We start from the raw sequence: 18,210 nt of genomic DNA on the forward strand, positions 1-18,210 counted from the left end.
TTGAAACTCAATTTCTTCCCTCTACTTCTCTTCTAGTCTTGACTTTTTTGATTTTTGTTTGTTTGTTTGTTGTCTCCTGAGTGTACTTATCTTTTCCTACTTTCTTGAAAGATTTGGTTCATTCTTAGGCCAATCTCTTCTCATACTCTGATCACTCTGCAGTCTCGTCTACACATGATTTATGATAAAACATAATTATTGAGTGCTTCTGTCTTTCTCTGTGCCAAGTACTATGCTAAATTCCACTTGCATAATTTCACTAAATTCATATGACAACTCTCTCAGTTGTTGATATTCTTTTTGTCTCACATATTACTAATCAAAAAATGATGCTTGGCAAGGAGAAGTAGTTTCCTCAAGGTCATGCAACTATAATTGGGGAAGCCAAGATTCCCACCTGTGCTGCTGACAGTGCCCAAGGTCATATGTCTCTCCAGACTTCTCAAAATTTAAGATGTGATTCCAAGCATCTTCAATTTATTTTCTTCCTTGGCTGGAAACAACACCATGTACTCAGATATCTAAGCTAGAAACTTGGGGTTTTCTCAAATTCCCCCCCTTTTTATCCCTTGCATAATTGTCAGAAGGGGTGAAAATATGATTGACAGAAATATGTCAACAAACACAATTAAAGGAAATGAAGCAACACATGTGAACATTTATGGCTACACAAAACAAGAGAAAATACAATGTACTGTCAATGAAGTTACAGACTCCTTATGAATGTTCTATATGACAATTACTTATTTTCAGTTACCTTTATATTGAAGGGAAGCTATGCAGCTGAAACAAGAAGCTTCATAGTATGGTGGTTTAAAGAATAGAACAGTCCTTTATCTCATATCACAGTTCTGAAAAAAAGCAGTCCAGGTTTACAAGTTGGTTCTGCTCTATGCAATTCTGGAAGGATACAGGGCCTTTGATCTGTTCCTCCATCATCCTCTAAAGTACTGCTACTCCAAGAATGATCCATGGACTGACAACATTATTATCATCAGGGAACTTGTTTTAAAATGCAGAATTTCAGATATTCCTTTCTACCTGTTGAATTAGAATCATGTTAACAAGATTCCCCATGTGATCCTCATAAAAGCTGTGAGAAGCATTTCACAAACTTGAGGATATTGTTATGCCTGTAGTCAAAGCTTAACTGCAGGCATTAATGTTCTAGCTCATGGGAAGACACCCTCCCCCCAAAAAAAAGCTAATCTAGGGCAAAGAAACGTTCAGTTTGGAGCTGACCTAGAAGTTAAATTTACATGCCAAGCTTTCATTCCATAGTCACAAACATATTCTCATAACAGCAACAAGCAAAAAAGCTAATGCACCTTGTCATTAGTTGGGCAGACATAAGCCCAATTATAAGCCCCATTATGTAAAAGAAGAGACAGTTTTTGGTAAACCATGGTAATATCAGTCTTAATTGTGTAAAACTTTCAGACATAAAAAAAAATATCTCCCTAATACATTATTGGCTTTTTGGAGTTTCTTATTATCTTGGTCAAACTACCATGCCAATGTCATGGTTTTTGCTTAACTGTTGCATTGAAAGTTACTTTTTTTGTTTAATCCAAAATCTATTTTACTGTATATTATCTCTCTCATTTTACTTCCCTTATCTCTTTTCCTGGCCTTCCTCTTGCTATAACTCCCATCTTCTGGCTCCATCATTTCACAGAGTATTGTTTTTGTCTTCACAGACAAAGCTGATTTTAAGCAGATAGAATGATAGATTATATATACATATATACATATACAGACATATATTATATACATATATGACAGACCACGCCAGAATATTCCAATAAAACTAAGAAATTGAGGGGAAAAAAACCTGTAGTTATCTCTAGTCTTATAAATATCTTCTAGATCAGTGGTTTTTAAACATTTCTTTTTAAAGCACAGAAATCCTTCTTCCTCTTCTTGCCTGTTTAAAACATTTAAGATAGGAGCTACTTGGTTGAAGTGGAGCAAGCAGCTCAGAGCCTAGGCGCCTCTCTCTCTCTCTCTCTCTCTCTCTCTCTCTCTCTCTCCAGGATGCACTAAGACCCCTGGAGAACACTCGTGTGCATTCAGGCAGAACAAAGAAACACGCAAGTTGTTCAGTAAAATATATCAATATATCTGAACTTTCCCAAGCCTAAAGCTTCATTATTATCTCCAATTTCTGTCCCAGCTTAAGTTTCCCTAGACTTTGGAATTCAGCAAGCTAAATCAGATGGCCTTGTGAACCTCTGTTGCATATGCCTGCTATCTGCCCATCATTCTGCCTCTGAGATTACAAACTGTGCCTATCTCCCGCACATGCGTATTTCTGGCCTGGCAGCCCTGAAGCTATCTTTTCCTAACTCTTTCTTGCCAGATGTTTATGTGAGAAAAAAAGTTTAATCATTGCTAATTTGAGAAAGCAATTGCAGTACTACCTGTGGGTACTGCTAAAGTCATAAGAAAAATCTGAGGATGTGAGGGCGATCTGGCTGCGACATCTGTCACCCCATTGATCGCCAGGGTTGATTCGGCTGATCTGGCTGGCTAGGCGGGTGTCCCTTTCTCTTTCTCTCTAGAAAGAGACAATGCCTTTGAAGTAGACTGTGTAACCCAAATTCATGAGGCTATGTCAACTAGAAATTCATATGGCAAAAAATAAAATTAGATTATTATGTCAAAAAAAAAGAAAAATCTGAGCACCATCTGACCTTTAGTCTATGTGTCCTATTTTTCTTTTTTTTTTTTTTTTTTTTTTTTTGTCATTGGGCATATTTTTTTTCCTTACTAGGCAAATTAATAAGATGTTAATTCAAAATTAATTCTTATACCATAGAATTATAAAGTTTAGGGTATACTGTAAAAAGAAGCTTTGAGATCATGGGTCCAACACCTTCACTTTATAAATGACAGTGCTTGGAGAGGGTGAAGTAATGGGCCCCAAGTCACATAGCCAATAGAATCAAACTGCTGGGCTAGGGAAAAAGTTCACTACATTTTGTAATAACGTGTACCACCTGGAATTGGCTCCTGATATATGGAGGTTTTAAATAGTTACAAATGTTATTATAGACCATAAAATAACCTTAATTTTGATGACATGGAGAACAAAATATGTTTCCCCCTAAATGGATACCAAGCCACGGAAGTGAATATGTCATTTTCTTTCCATATGTTCATTAAATAACAGGTACTTAGCAAATGCCTGTCAAGTGTGAGATGCTCTCTTGGACACTTTAGGGACTAAAAAATGGGTAACACCTTGTTTTGTCATCAAAGGATAGACAGTCCAATGAAGAAAATACTACTCTCTAAGTAGTATTGAAATCAAACTCAAATATGCTATAATAGAATCATATGTAAATTTCTACAGAAATCTAGCAGAATACTTGATTAATTTTTACTTGGTAATAAGGGTAACCTTACAGAAAGCTTCACAGAGGAAGCAATGTTTAAGCAAGACCTCCTAAGGATGAATTTTGATGGGAGAAGAGGTGGAAACAGTGTTTCTGGAAGAGGAAAGGGCATGAGCAAAATACGGACATGCACTAGACTTGAAGTGGATTATGCCCACCAACCAAACTCACACAATAAAGAATTTCTTAGTTTAGGATTAGCCAGGATACAAAATAATTAGAAAAATGTATCTTGGTTCTCAAGAGAAGTCAGTTCTTGAAAATACCTCCAGAAATAAGGGCAAAAGCATTACAAACATGGAAAATTATATTAGCAAAGATATGGTTTTGCTTTGTGTGGTGTATGTTCAGAGAATGGCTAGCAATTTAATGTATGTTTAGAAATACCCATGTGTCTATTCACATTTATTAGGGTACTTACAGCAGAGTTGTGACAGATCATGTAAATCCCAGTTGGCCTTGAATGCTAGAATAAGACACTTGGACTCTCCTTAAGAAGGAGCCACTACAGGTTTTTTGCAGACTTACGTGCCTTTTAGGAAAATTAATGTAGTAGCAAGATAGAAGCTGAGCAAAGATGGGAGGCCAAGTCGAAGGTTATTGCACTAGCTTTTGCAAGTGCTAAGGAGAACCTAAACAGGGTAGTGATGGTAAGAACTGAAATAAAGGAACAGATGGGAGAATTGCTTTGGAAGAAATTATTGCGCAGCACAGTTACCATTCTGCATATCATTAAATATGTGTCAAGTTAATTTTGCAACTTCATTTGGCTCTAATAGTTTCCTCTCTTCAGGTATGCAGAGCCTTCATAATTTATTGGTCATCTGTTCACATATTTTTAATTAAGACTTATAATTTCCATGAGGGAGACTATGACTGTTTTGTTCCCTACTATTTCCACAACATTCATCAGAACAGGCACTGATTAAATATTCATTGAATGAGTGGATGGGTGAATATTGCCCTGCACACATCCACATGCCCACTCCCAGGGCCTCTTCACCTTTGCACTCTACCCTGCTCCTTCTCTCATCCTCCAGCAGGCATTTCCCTCCCTCTCACTCTTTGAAGTTGGTCTTGCCTTTATGAGTAACCAGATTACTGCACAGTCTGCGTCCAGTGAGACACTGATGCAGGGGTGTTTGTTTGTTTGTTTGTTTTTGCAATCACTGCTTTTGACCAAGCTCATTTGACTTTCTTTTTGCTGTTTCTTTATATGATCTCAGTCATATCCAATGACTTTCTTGTCACGTAAAATATTGAAAAACGCAGTGCTAATCTATTTTAAACCTCTAGTTTTATTTCCTTTGCTCCCCACTCCCAAGTTTAGCCTTCTCTCAAGGGACCGGCTTATTTTTTCTGATTCTAAATTCCCTAGTGGAACAAGAAGGATGGGTTGGGGAAAAGGAAAACTTTTTTATACTTAATTAGGTTCACTTTGAAATTGTCTAATGTGTTTTGTTCCCTACTATTTCCACAACATTCATCAGAACAGGCACTGATTAAATTTATTCATTGAATGAGTGGATGGGTGAATTCTGCCCTGCACACATCCACATGCCCACTCCCAGCTAACACTGACCATCCATATCTTTTTAACAGGCAACCACTGATCTCTTGGGTGAAAGCCCATGGGGATCCCATTTTACAGTTTTCTGGAAGGAACAACTGACTCTTCCTAAGGGGTTCCCAAGACTCTCTAAGCTTGTCCCCAGTATCCACTACTGGTGGTCAGCTTCTTGGGTGAGCTAATAGCAAAACTTTCCTGCCAGGCTCTCAGTTCAACTCCACTGTTCCTTTCCATCTTTCTTCTTTTCCTACTTCCACTTATTTCCTTATGTCAATTTTAAGAGTCAGAGCAGTTCCTGGTGCTTGGGTGACTATTTAAATTAGTAGAGCTAGTTCATCACTTCTTAACAAGTCCTGGAGAATGTACATGGCCCCAGTGTTTCTAATTAACATGAAGGTACTTAATGTATTTTAACTCCCATTTTGAGTCCTGGACTCCAAGTGTATACACATGCATAACTTTCAGTTTTTGTGAACGTCACTAAACTTCATTTTTCAAACCCTGAGTTGCCATTTACATTTGTAGATACTGTGTAGTGAATATAGAGTAAGCCTCACACAAATATTTAATGAATAGCTGAAATAGGTCTGGTGTGCCAATGTAAAAGTGAAATACAAAAGTCTATGCAGTTTGAACTCTAGGGCAAATAATGAATTGCACTGTGACTTTAAAATAGAGAGCATTTAAACCTTGAAATGGAAATTAGATTGGGGAGTGGAACAACAGAAAAGAGGAAAGGAGAAAAAGTAACTTGAAAATGAAAAAGTAAGAAGAATCTCAAAAATGAAAATTCTGCATAGTGACAGAAAGCTCACCATGCTTAAGATTGAAATCTGAATCGCTGACATCAGACTAATCTTTTCTCTGCTCACAAATCAGAATCACATAGATTTCCATTAATACTTATCTCCTTAAATTTGGAGGAAGAGAAAAGTCTATGACGTATTTTGCCCATTTTCACTGTTCCCACCAGGTATTTCACTGAAGGCTGACATCAGGTTAATAAGCTGGCAGCTATCCTTAAAAATCCAAAACCAACAGAATGGCATGCAAAGAGTTTTAGCAGTGAGTCACTTCAAAAACCAGGAACCACAAATTCAACTAAAATTTCAAATAAAGGCTAAAGGACTAGAATAATCCATACAAAATTTTAAACCCAGAAGTTCCTTTTGCTTAAGTTATTTTCATATTCCAATTTAAACTCAGAAACATTATGTTGCTGTCACACTTCTTTGTTCTCCTAAAGTATTAAAAAAAAATCCGTATATAGCTGACAAAAAATAGGAGCCTGTCTGCCAGCAAGTTCTCTATTCATGTCTAACATACTGTAGAGTCAACGCAGAACACATGGTCTTAAAACATTCAAAAGCCTCTTTTTAACTGGCTTACCACAGCAGTATGTTTCTGCAGCATGTTTGCACTACCTACAATACATGTCTTGCATAAGCATGAATTCCTTTTGAATGTCTCAAGTCATGCAGTATTTTCACATGCTTTGATGTTGTGCATATGAAAATTATCATCTATATTTTGGAAATGCAGTTCCATGTGCCTTCAGCCTTGAATACTGCTCAACTGACACCATTTTTAATTTCAGCCAACAAAATGACAATAATTTCTATAACAGAAGTTTGACATATTTCATTCTCTCAAATAGAGAGTTAATTTAGCCGCTAAATTGGAAATTTCTGGGTGTAGTTTTGAAAACTAATTCAGCGTGAAAATTATTAATGATTTAGAATTGTGCATGAAGAATTTTCATTTTCCTTATTTCCTTATCCAGAAACATCTGATGCTTCACAGATAAATTTGCAAGTGGCAAGATGTGTTCTGTTGTTGAAACATAAGACAAACAGTTTAAATCAGTCCTAATGTGATTTTCTTAATTACAGATGAGACCCATTGGTCATGATGGTTACCATCCCACCTCTGTAGCCGAGTGGCTGGATTCCATTGAACTGGGTGACTACACCAAAGCCTTTCTAATTAATGGCTACACATCGATGGACCTTTTGAAAAAAATCTGGGAAGTTGAACTTATTAACGTAAGTTGGTCTTTTACTGACCCCTTAGTCATTCAAACCTTGATAAATAAGATTTTATTGCAGGCAGGCATTTATTTTTCTTTCTTTATAATGGTTTGAATCCAACAAGGATTTACAGGTAGGCCATATGTTTTGAATTTTTGATGTAGGGAAGGAACTAAGACATAAAGAGAGGACTCTCAGGGTGTTTTGCATTATCTGACAAGACCTTCCAAGCATTTGAGGTTTTCCACTTTAGGAAATTTTGACAGTTTAAGATATGAATATGATAGCAAATAGTCTCCCATTCTGATCTTTGCTCATATTCACTGTTAAAGGTTTAAATTCTCATATTTTCTATGTTATATTTCCTTATCTTTATTCCTTAATTTCACATACAGATCTCATGCTTGAAGAAGACTGCTTTTGCTCTTACTACATAAGCTGCTGTAATATCATCTTTTTATTTTCTAGAGTTGGTGTTCAATCAAATGTTGACTCTGTTTTATTCATACATTTGACATAGATTTCCTATAAAAACGGGCCAACAATATATGTCACCATATATTCAAGCCCAAAGAGATAATAAATCTGCATAAATGATTTTGATACCCTTCTTGTTTCATTTTTACTTCTATTCTTTCCTAGAGAATAAATGAAAGAACAAGATGAAAATATAAACAATCATTTGTCTGAATTATATTTGGCATTATAAATGTTTCTTTTTTCCCAAAGTGACTGAGAGAAATCACTTAATTATTTAGAGATTTTTTAAAGTTTCATAATGATTGGGTAAAAAGGTGTTTGTAAACTGAGAGATAAGATAAAGAATATCTGCTGGTTGCAAAGTGCTCTGTTCTACTCTTTATGCCACTTTCTCTCTAAAAGTACAGTTTTTTTACAAATTACATGTCATTAATTAAGCTATCATTTAAGATAGTTATTATTGTTAACTAATAATTCTTTGCTTTTAAGTCTATCTTAAAAATATCTTTTCTAGAATACCCTATAGAAATTGTTCTTGAATTTTAAAATCATATTAAGTTGACAAACTCTTGTTTTAAATTTAACATAAGCAACTCTTTCTTGACCTTTTGCTGCTTTTCCCCTCATAAAAGCTATCTTTATCAAAAGAAAACTCACAGTCTGACTACAGCCTCTGATTAATTTCATTCTTAGTCTGTGTAGCAATGGAAATGAATCTACATGCTTTGGTTTTTGTCAAGCTAAGCTTTTTGGTTGTGTCAAGCTAAGATTTCAATTCTCTACTAAGAACTTGTCACTGATATCATAGCTACTAGTCATTTATTAAAGGGGGTATCTTCCATAGATCACAACAGGTTTGCAAGTTGAGTGGTAACCCAAATATCCCTATAATATCCTCTGAATAAAACTGCTCTCCACTAAAGAGCAAATATTCATGAGAGGGAGCTTGTGAGTCATGCATTAGCAGTTAATCCCCACTGAGAAGAATGGCTTCCAGTAGGACTCTAGAATAACATGTTTTTATTGAAGCAAGGATCATTTACAACATGAGGCTATATATCTCTCAAAAATCCAAATACTTGGTCTCGTGTTGAAGATGGGGACTTGTATGCTCACTTCCCCCAAACCTAAAGTTACCAGTGGCCTAGAGATCTCTGCACACAGGACTTGTATGCAGTGACTGCAGGACAGTGATGCTACAAAGACCCTAGGTTTACTGCCAGGACTTGGGGGCTGATCCCAACCGCCTTGAATGCAGAGAGAATTTAAGAGAAGGCAAATTTCAAGGGTTTTCCCTTCAACTAAATTTGTTGCAATACAATCTAACTTGGATCTAGGAAGAAGTATCAGAATTTGAAAGCATAGTTACTGTGTTTAGACCTTGAAGCCACAACCTTCCGACTTGAAGTACACTACTGTGTCTACTACCAATCAAGAACATTTTCCTTAGAGTAAATGGATTGAATTTAAATTCCTTGTGACATCCATATGGGCAGGTTCACACTCTTAATGGGGAGACTTTGCAAGTCATTTAACTCAGTAGATAAACTTATTGTGGACAAAAACTTATCTGAACCTTTAGACGTATAAATTAGAAAAACAAATTTTTATACCCACTAGAGTTGGGATGCTTTGGGGTTGTTGGGATTCTCTTGTTTTAAATGAAAGAGGTGATGTGTCTCCTTCTTGACTTACAAAGTTCTGACTGATCTCAAATTTAGTCCTAAAATTCATCAGTTTATCCCAACTCATGAGGGAAGGCAAATTCAAGACTTTAATTGATCACAACTAATGAGGAAAGGCACCCAAATATGATATAATCTCTTATATATTATTTGGACATAATAATCCAATACTAAGTACCCATCATTATTGATTTGTAGGCTAAAGGGAAGGTATAGTCATCTTTATTTAGATTGAAGCCTTTTAGGGAAGTTCACATCTTGAATCAATGCAGATAGTGACTAGTTTTAAATTTCTCCAAGAATTATCCTTTATAAAGTTAAATAGAGAAGTTCAAGTGTAGGCTGTCTCTGATACAGAGATCAGCTGGTGGAGGGAAGAGAACAGAGATTGAGGAGACAGACTGCTGGTATGATTATAAATAACTTCAGCATCATTATACAGTATTGCATCTAGTGTGGCATGGTATTATGGTTATTATTAGAAAAATTAAATATGCTATCATCAGTATAATGAATTTAAAGTGTTTCAAAGAGGTAATAAAAACTATACAAAGTTGTTCTTGAAAAGCATAAATATATATTTGAAACTATAATACTTTAAAAAACTCCCCTAAATATTTCATGGAAGATATTATTGCCTTTGAAAACCAAGGTTATCTGAAGAAACCAATAAGGGGTTTAGGTGCAAAGCTACGCAAAGTATGGGATGAGAACGAAAAGTGGAAAAATCTTACCATTAGCACTCTTAGCCTAGAGAAATTAAACACAGAGAAAGTCTTAAGACATGAAGCACTGCCAATTTTACAGGTCTAGGTTTACCTCAAATTAAAGCATAAAATATAGGTTAGTAATTGTTCCCTTTATTCCTAATCTGTGCTTCATATTCCAAAGATGATGTTTTATCAATAGTTCTGTTTTTCTCCTGTGACTGCCACTATCATTAATAACATCATGCTCTCAATTTTATGATATTTTAGGGTTAAAATATGAATACATGGGAGAAATTGTCAGGAAAATTGTTCCCTGTGCAGATGCCAGCTGGTTCAACCTCCAGTTTGAATTATTGTCCCTCCAACAGCTTGTTAAGAGAACTAATGACTAGTTAAGAGTGCACAAGTACATTCATTTTTTTTCAACTCAGAAGTTACTCAGGGCTGGCATATGGTATTAGTAAGATCTCACAACAGTTCCAACTGCTATTGAAAACCACAACAGCCCTACATGGGAGAAAATTTAGATAGAAGATTGACATATTTCCTCCATGAAATGCGTATGGATTAATGATGAAATTAAAAATAACTGAGGACCATGCAAAATAACCTGTTATCCATTTTCTAGACAAAAAATGTATTGATATTATGAGAAACAATGTTAATTTCTCTTACCACTTTGAATCAGCTAAGGGGGCTTGGAAAAGACTAAATAAATTTGAACACTGTCCAATTTATTAACTTGTGAATCTCAGTGCTGAACATATGATTAATTTGTTCCCAGGGGCTTTATCACTGTTTACCAAGGAAATCATTCTAGCCCAGACTTATTATAGCCTACAATATTTAAAATGATTAAAGTACCTGTTGAATTGACAAAATTGAATTCAGGTGTCAGTACATTCTTAAATCCCTGCTCATAAGTATAGAATAGCTTTAAAAAGTTAATGACAGTGATTGTTTCTTTAAAAAAAAAAAAAAAACCTTTGAGTACAAACAAATAAAATAGCTAAATACATGTGTCCTATGTAAGTTATTTCACACGTCCCATGGAAATAAGTGAGAATAATTTGCCAACAATAAAACTTTATTAGAGATCATTTGCTTCTGGCCTAATAGATGCAGAAATTATTCTTGCATTCATTAGGACTGTGAGATTTCTTTTCTTTTCTTATCAATGTTATTGATTTAATTTCTACCTTTCAAGAGAAATTTTATGATAATCTAACCACTTAGAGATTTGCTAAGACATTTTCAAAGGAAACTTGATGGTTTTGCATTAATTCTTTGATAATGTGTCTTTATTTGCTTTAAATGATGTAGTGATATCATTCTATGAATATCAGATTTAGATTCATTACTTGCTTTGATGTTTTTACTTCGTGATCAGAATTATAAGCTCCTACCCCTAACTGTGCTATCCTCATTGCTATAACTTCATTGTTCTCTGTAAAACTCGTGTGTGTGTGTTAGATAAAGGCAAATGGTAATTTATGCTTATTAACCAAGAAAAATAATCAGCAAATTCACAAATTGTAGAGGAGGATGAATGTTCTAATTCCATTTCCAAACCAATTATTTTAAGTAAAAGGTGATGTCTTCACTACAGGACACTAATAAATGAGAAAAAATTCATCTTTCCACACCAGGGAGGCTACATCAGTCAACACTTCAAATATTAACAACTTTAATCAAAGCTGAAGGCTTTCAACAAATGACCTGAAGAGCGTATTCAAGAGTATAGCAAACTTTATAAATTATCTGTGGATTTAAACATTTCATTTATACTCATATATATTACACCTGGATCCTCATAAACCTTCAGGCCAGCTAGTTAACAGAAGCTCAGCTTTAAACTTTTTCAGGCACGCATCAGGTTAGTCTCCTGGATTCCACCACCCTCACCTCATGAATGCATGTTGCAAGTCTTTCACAGATTCTTCTGAAGCTTCTGTCACTTGGCTCAAGTTTGGAAAAAGTGGCCTTATTCCTTCTCATATGAAATGAACAAGCTTATCCTAAGTAAATATCTGTATTCACTTTCTATGGAAAAATTACAATTATGTTCTGATTTTCCAGAAATTTCTACCTTAAAAATTTTTTTTTATTTTAGTGGACTTCTGCTGGGATTTTTCTCCACCAAGATTCCAAATTTCCTAATAAGAAGCCACTTCCATCTCTTGCCATTCTGCCTGAACATATGACCTAGATTTAAACTGTGCTTAGACTTCCAGCCTGTCCCCCCAATCTGCATGGGCTGCAAAGTTCTCATCCTCAGAACCAGCTACATAATTTGAGCTTCAGTGCAAAATAAAAATACAGAGACCTTAGTCCAAAAATTTAAATACAGTGACTAGAAAATATGAAACCAAGCACAGGGCCCTTTGAAGGGCAGGAGGTTGTATAACTACACAACTCACTCATCCCTGAAGCCAGCTTTGATCTTTATTTCATTGTGTATATCCATGCTTCTATCTGGTGTCATTTTCTTTCTACCTTCTTAAAATGGCGTGAGGCTGCTGGTGATCAGTTCTCTCAGCTTTCGTATGTCTGAAAGAGACTTTCTTTTGCTTTCATGTTTTTAAGGATATTTTTTCTGGGTGTGAAATTCTATGGTAACTACTTTAACAAATGTTGACACACTATGCTCTCTTCTGCATTATTTCTGATATGATAAGAAATCTGCCATTTGTTCCTCTGTGCATAATGTGTCTTTTTTCCTCTGGCTACACTTAAGGTATTCACTTTTTCACTGGTTTTCATCAACTGGATTATGATCTACATTGAGGTAACCTTCTTCCTGTTTCTTTTGTGTGATGTTTTTAGAGCTTCTCAGACCTAAAATTTTGGTCTTCGTTTTTTAAAATACTGTTTTCTGTCTCTCTACTTCTCTCTGTACTCTTTTAGAACTCCAATTGCTTATGTATTAGGTCATTTAATGTTAGACCACAGCCTACCAATGTTTCATTCATATTTTTTCAGTCTTTTTATTTTAATCTATCTCCGTGGCTCATTTGGATAGTTACTGTTGCAGTGCCTTCAAGTTTACTAATCTTTTCTTCTTATAAAAATTGACCTGTCATTATTACTATGAATTGTCTTTTTCATTGCAAAGGTTGTAGTTTTCATCTCCAAAAATTAGGCTTGAGTCTTTTTCTATTTTTCATGTCTCTATTTAGTATGCTCAATCTTCCCTTGAAACTTATTGAACATATGGGATACAATTGTGATAACTGTTTTAATGTCCTTGTCTTCTAATTCTAACATCTGTGTCAGTTTAGGTTGATGTTTTTCCTCATTGTTCTTTGCATGTCTAGTAATATTTTTTACTGCATGCTAGATATGAATTTTATCTTGTTTAGTGTTGGTTAATTTTTTATCCCCATAAATGTGCCTGAGGGTTGTTTTGGAACACACAAAAAAATTATTTGATAGACATTGATCCTTTCAGATCTTGCTTTTAAGGTTTGTTAGGCAAGTCTGGAGCATTGTTTATTCCTAATACTTCCCACTACTGAGGCAGGATGCTCTAATTACTTGACCAATTCCCTTGGAATTTCAACGCTTTCCAATCTGAATAGTGATTAAACTATTACCAGCCAAGTTTGAAATTTTAGAACTATTCCCACTATTTCTTTTCAGTTCTTTATTTTAACCTCATTTCTCATAGTTTCCTCTCATACATAGGTACTCAATACTCTCTCCTCTCCAATACTCTTCCAGCAAACTCTAGCCACCCTGGTCTCCCCAGACTCTCAGCTACATCTTCTCCAATCAAGGGGTCTTCCTCCTCTCTGCCCCATGGCCTGGAAATTCTCCCAGAGTAGCAAGCTTGGGCAGTTGTAGACATCATTGTTTCCCATCTCTCAGGCATCACTGTTCTTTGTTGCCTTGTGTCCAATACTTTAAAAACCAGTGCTTCATTTATTTTGCCTACATTATTAGTTGTTTTAAGTAGGAAATAAATCTGATGCCTGTTACTCCATCTTGGCCAGAAACTGAACTCAATGCTTCTTACATTAATCCCTGAAGGCAAGGACCCCACACCTAAACAATTGAGTCAAAATTTTATGGGCTGGAGCTGTGGCTCAGCAGTAGAGCGCTCGCCTCACATGTGTGAGGCTCTGAGTTTGATCTTCAGCACCACATAAAATAAAGTTCTTGTTCCATCTACCACTAAAAAAAGAATAGTTTAAAAAAATTTTTTTAGATAGTGGTACCTGGGCTTCCAGAGTTTCTAAACACTCCAAAGTGACTTTCACATGCATCCTGGGTTGATAGCACTGCTATAATCAGTGGGAAGCCAAGAATTCTAATCAGAGAATGACATGATCAAAAGCAGTAGGTAGGGACCAGAAGCTGACGCGCCTAAGACAGGAAGAGCTGATCATGAGGGAGGAAGGAACTGAGTCAGCAATTTTTCTATACAGTTATTCCTAGCAATGAATGTATTAGGTGGGATGGAAAAAAAAAAAAAAAAACACCTGTATGCCACCATGGAACCTGAGGGCATCCCTGAATTAGAAACCCATACATACAGAGTCAGTTTTCATAATCACAACCCCATTTATCAAGAAGAGAATAAATTAGTATTCAAAGAAGGCAAGGGCAAATAGAATACATTTCAGAAGTGTTTTTTTAACAGTAGCTAAAACTGCTTCTTTCAGACCCTTCAAAGAATCAGCCTCCATTATGTGAAAATTATACTTACTGTTTATAAAGTAAAAGGTAGGACATACAGTGTGTGTCAGAGTTTCAAATGTGCCCTCTCTTCTTTCATCTTTATCTTGGAATCAGGTCACTTTACTTTGAATCCTGTGTCTACCTTTTAGCATGTGATCTTAAAAAAAAAAAAAAAAAACACCAACCCTCTCTTAGACTCAGTTTCTCTTTTGTAGAGAGAAGATAATAATATCTGTCCTGCTGGTTCTATGGATTTCCTGTGAAACTCAAAATCAAATGGCAACTTTTTCTCATCCATTTCTTTCTCTCTCTCCCTATTTTATTTTTCTTTGGCCTTTTTTTACAGACGTCCCCAGATCCCTTTCTCAGAGGTAGAATGGAGCTGGTCTCTTGGGGCATAGTCTCACAGCTTAGTTGCCATTTGCTTCTCATACCATCACTCACCCATGGGAGCCTGGTCACCCTGCTTGATGTGTTAACTTTGGTCTGCAGGAATTACTGCTCAGCTCTGTCCTCCCTCTCTCCCAGCTCCAACCCCTTTCACCTGCCTTGAACTCTGTGATTCCAATTTGCCACCAGGCATCATCTTTTCCTATCAGCCTGTTCAAAATTTCATGGCTTGGCTTTACTCAAAATCCTTTCACTCCTGGAGTGGGAGAATATGAGAGGAAAGATACAGTTTCAAGATGAAGCTAAACATTTCCCCCACCTCCATTTTTTTCCCCCTGACTATGTCTAGGTATGGATTTCTCGTGTCTTTTCCTCTCAACAACATAAGCATTTTCTCTTGACCTTTAACATTGACCTTGAGCCACTAGATTTCTTTGTTCTTGAAACAGAGGGCCTTGGGGAAGAACAGGGTAGCAACTCGGAAATTAGGGTTATATTCATTCTCAAATTATCATAAATCTAATCTAATCTAACAAATCTAAGCCCTTATAGAATCTTTCCCAAGTTGCAGCTTGTTGATTCCTAAATGTGGAAACTTCTGTTTTTAATGTAGCACAATAATTCCTTTTCACTGAAACTATACTGATATTATGTCATTTCATCCTTCATAACAAAATGCTCAGATTTTTAATATGGCTTGAAGATTTTTGTTTAAGAAGACTTCTTGAAATATGTAGTACAGAACCTGTTAATAAAGAAATGTAGCTACATCGCTGTTAATTTATGGCAAACTAACTCTGTGCTTCTAGGAGATTTGAGAAGGGAACTATTCTAATAAATGGTTCTATAGTATAGGAAATAAAAAGAAAAAATCCCCCATAAATGCAAATACATACATAAAATGCAAATAAACATCGTTTATGCTGCTCTAGTGGAGAAATACTTTTGGTTCTACTTAAGAAAAGATCTGAGATTATTCTGGAAAGATAAGCCTCTACTGTCATAGATGAAAGGGAAGACAGGTCTTTTTCCTTGAAGAAAACTATTAAGAATTTTGAAACCTAATATACAAGCTACCATGGAAGAGATTGACAATAAATAAAGACTGAGAGGAAATCATGAAGGTTAACACTGTCATCAAGGTAGGAGTATAAGATTTTTATAAAGCCATTATGGAAATAAGTAGAAGAGAAATAATGAGGCAGGTGATTTTGTAGCTTAGGGTTCATATCTATTTTAAAGATGTTTACGGGTCACTTAGAGTTTAAGTTCAGCTATTTTAGTAAAGAGATGTATTACGTTAAATTGCAAACCTGTGGCCTCAAATTCGTTTTGAACTCAAGGGAAAAGCTATTACTTTGAACCTCAAAAAGCATGCAAATCCCTTATTGTACAGACTTTATGCCTGACACCCTACCGCCACCTGGTGGCAACATACCTAAAGTACAGGACAAGATACTAAACTGAAGTTTCTTAAATGCAGAAACTAACCACAAAACTGAAATTATTCAGTGCCAGTTCTGTACTAATCTCTGATTGATTCTAGAATTAATGTAATAAATTATAAATCAGCAGAGATGTAGATGTAGACATTCAGTCAAACATCAAATTTAAACACCATATAACTAAAATTTATTAATAAAATGGGGGAAACCCTCTATTATGTATTCTATCAATTTGATTAATTTGAATAACAGTGCCCTTTTAAATATGTGCACATTTTCTAGTAACACATTTATCATCATTTATTATATTTTTATAGGTTGATTTTATAGACTATATGTCTGAATAGATTCTTGGAGTTTTAAAAATATTCTATTGCATAATAGTGGTAGGGGAAAATGTAAGCATTTTACAGCCTTTACTCTAAAAAAGAACTTCCAGACTAATGAGGAAAACAAGACCTACACAAGCTTCAATAAGAGAACTGCTGAGAGGAAAACAAATATAAAAGTGGTTTCTGCATCTCAAATGGGAATACAGGGTCTTTCCTGATTGTAAGGGGTGGGAGTAGAGGTGAGTAGCAGAACAGGTGGGGGAGAGGCTCGAGTAGAGTAAGTCCCAAAAGCACAGTTCAAAAATCAGTCTTCATACATTATTAAAGTTCAAGAATTTAAAAATATCTTCAAGCCATACGTGGTGCATGCCCGGAATCCCAGCAGCTTGGGAGGCTGAGGCAGGAGGATTGTGAGTTCAAAGCCAGCCTCAGCAACTTAGCAAGGCCCTAAGCAACCCAACAAGACCCTGTCTCTAAATAAAATATTTTTAAAAGGAAAAAAAAAAAAACAAAAATCAGTCTTCAGAGTTGAATCCCAACTACACATCACATAATTGGGATTCTACCTTAGGCAAGTCACTTGACCTTCTCTTAGCTTCCATTTCCTTGCCTCTGAAATTTGGATAATAACCTTATACATCTTCCAAAGAATATTGTTGTCAGAACTGAATAAAATAACCCAGTAAAACGTTTTTCACAGTGCTTTGCAAATAGAAAGCACTCCATTTTTGTTTAAAGAAGTCCAAATGAAGGGACAGCTTCCAAGTTCCTAAGATTGATGGAAAGCATTATTAGTGATCTATCACCACAACAATGCTGCGTAACAACCTGTTCCAAAATGCAGTGCCTAAAGCAACAAGCTGTTCAGCTCATGAGTCTGTGGGTCAGCAGTTTTAGGACCAGCTTGACTGGAAATTTCTTTTGGTTTCAGCTGACTCCCTCACACTGGCAATTGGTCTGCTGGGGTCTGAGAGTCCACTGATCTGGGATGGTCTCAGCTGAGACAACTGGGACTTTATGTGCCCCATCCTCTCACATGCTATCGCAGGCTTGTTCTGACAACCAAGAGAGAGAGAAACAAAAATATGCACCGTGTTTTCAAACCTCTACTTGCTGCATATCTGATAACAACTGGCCAAAGGAAGCTCCATGGAATATTCAAAATCAACTTGGGAGGGGAGGATATAATTTACCTCTTCATAGGAGAAGCTGCAGATTCTCATAGTAGATGACTAGATGCAGGGAAGGATGAAGAACAGGACCATTAGTGTAATCAGTATACCGCAGAAGTTGTGATTAGAGAAAAGGAGAAAGGAGTTTCAGAAATATTTAGTCCTATCATTGTTTATCAGCCTCTAATCAGGATTTGTGAAAAACAAAATTATCTCAGAACATCTAAGATGACTAGAGGGGGGCCATGAGATAAAAAAGGGGCCTTAAATGTATGGAAAATTTGGGGGTCAGGAACTTCAACCAACACTCAG

At 35.9% G+C, this 18,210-nt stretch overlaps 1 protein-coding gene across 15 annotated transcripts in view; it reads left to right on the forward strand.

The window, feature by feature from the left end:
• Positions 1-18,210, forward strand: part of Anks1b (ankyrin repeat and sterile alpha motif domain containing 1B) — a 1,114,759-nt gene that overhangs the window by 843,448 nt on the left and 253,101 nt on the right. For all 15 annotated transcript variants that reach the window (XM_027947591.2, XM_027947674.2, XM_027947839.2 and 12 more), the window contains one exon: positions 6,864-7,016. In XM_027947591.2, the coding sequence (XP_027803392.1) occupies positions 6,864-7,016 (153 nt within the window). The remainder of the gene's footprint in view (positions 1-6,863; positions 7,017-18,210) is intronic.

This window comes from Marmota flaviventris, chromosome 3, assembly GCF_047511675.1.
Source record: "Marmota flaviventris isolate mMarFla1 chromosome 3, mMarFla1.hap1, whole genome shotgun sequence".
NCBI classification, from domain to species: domain Eukaryota; kingdom Metazoa; phylum Chordata; class Mammalia; order Rodentia; family Sciuridae; genus Marmota; species Marmota flaviventris.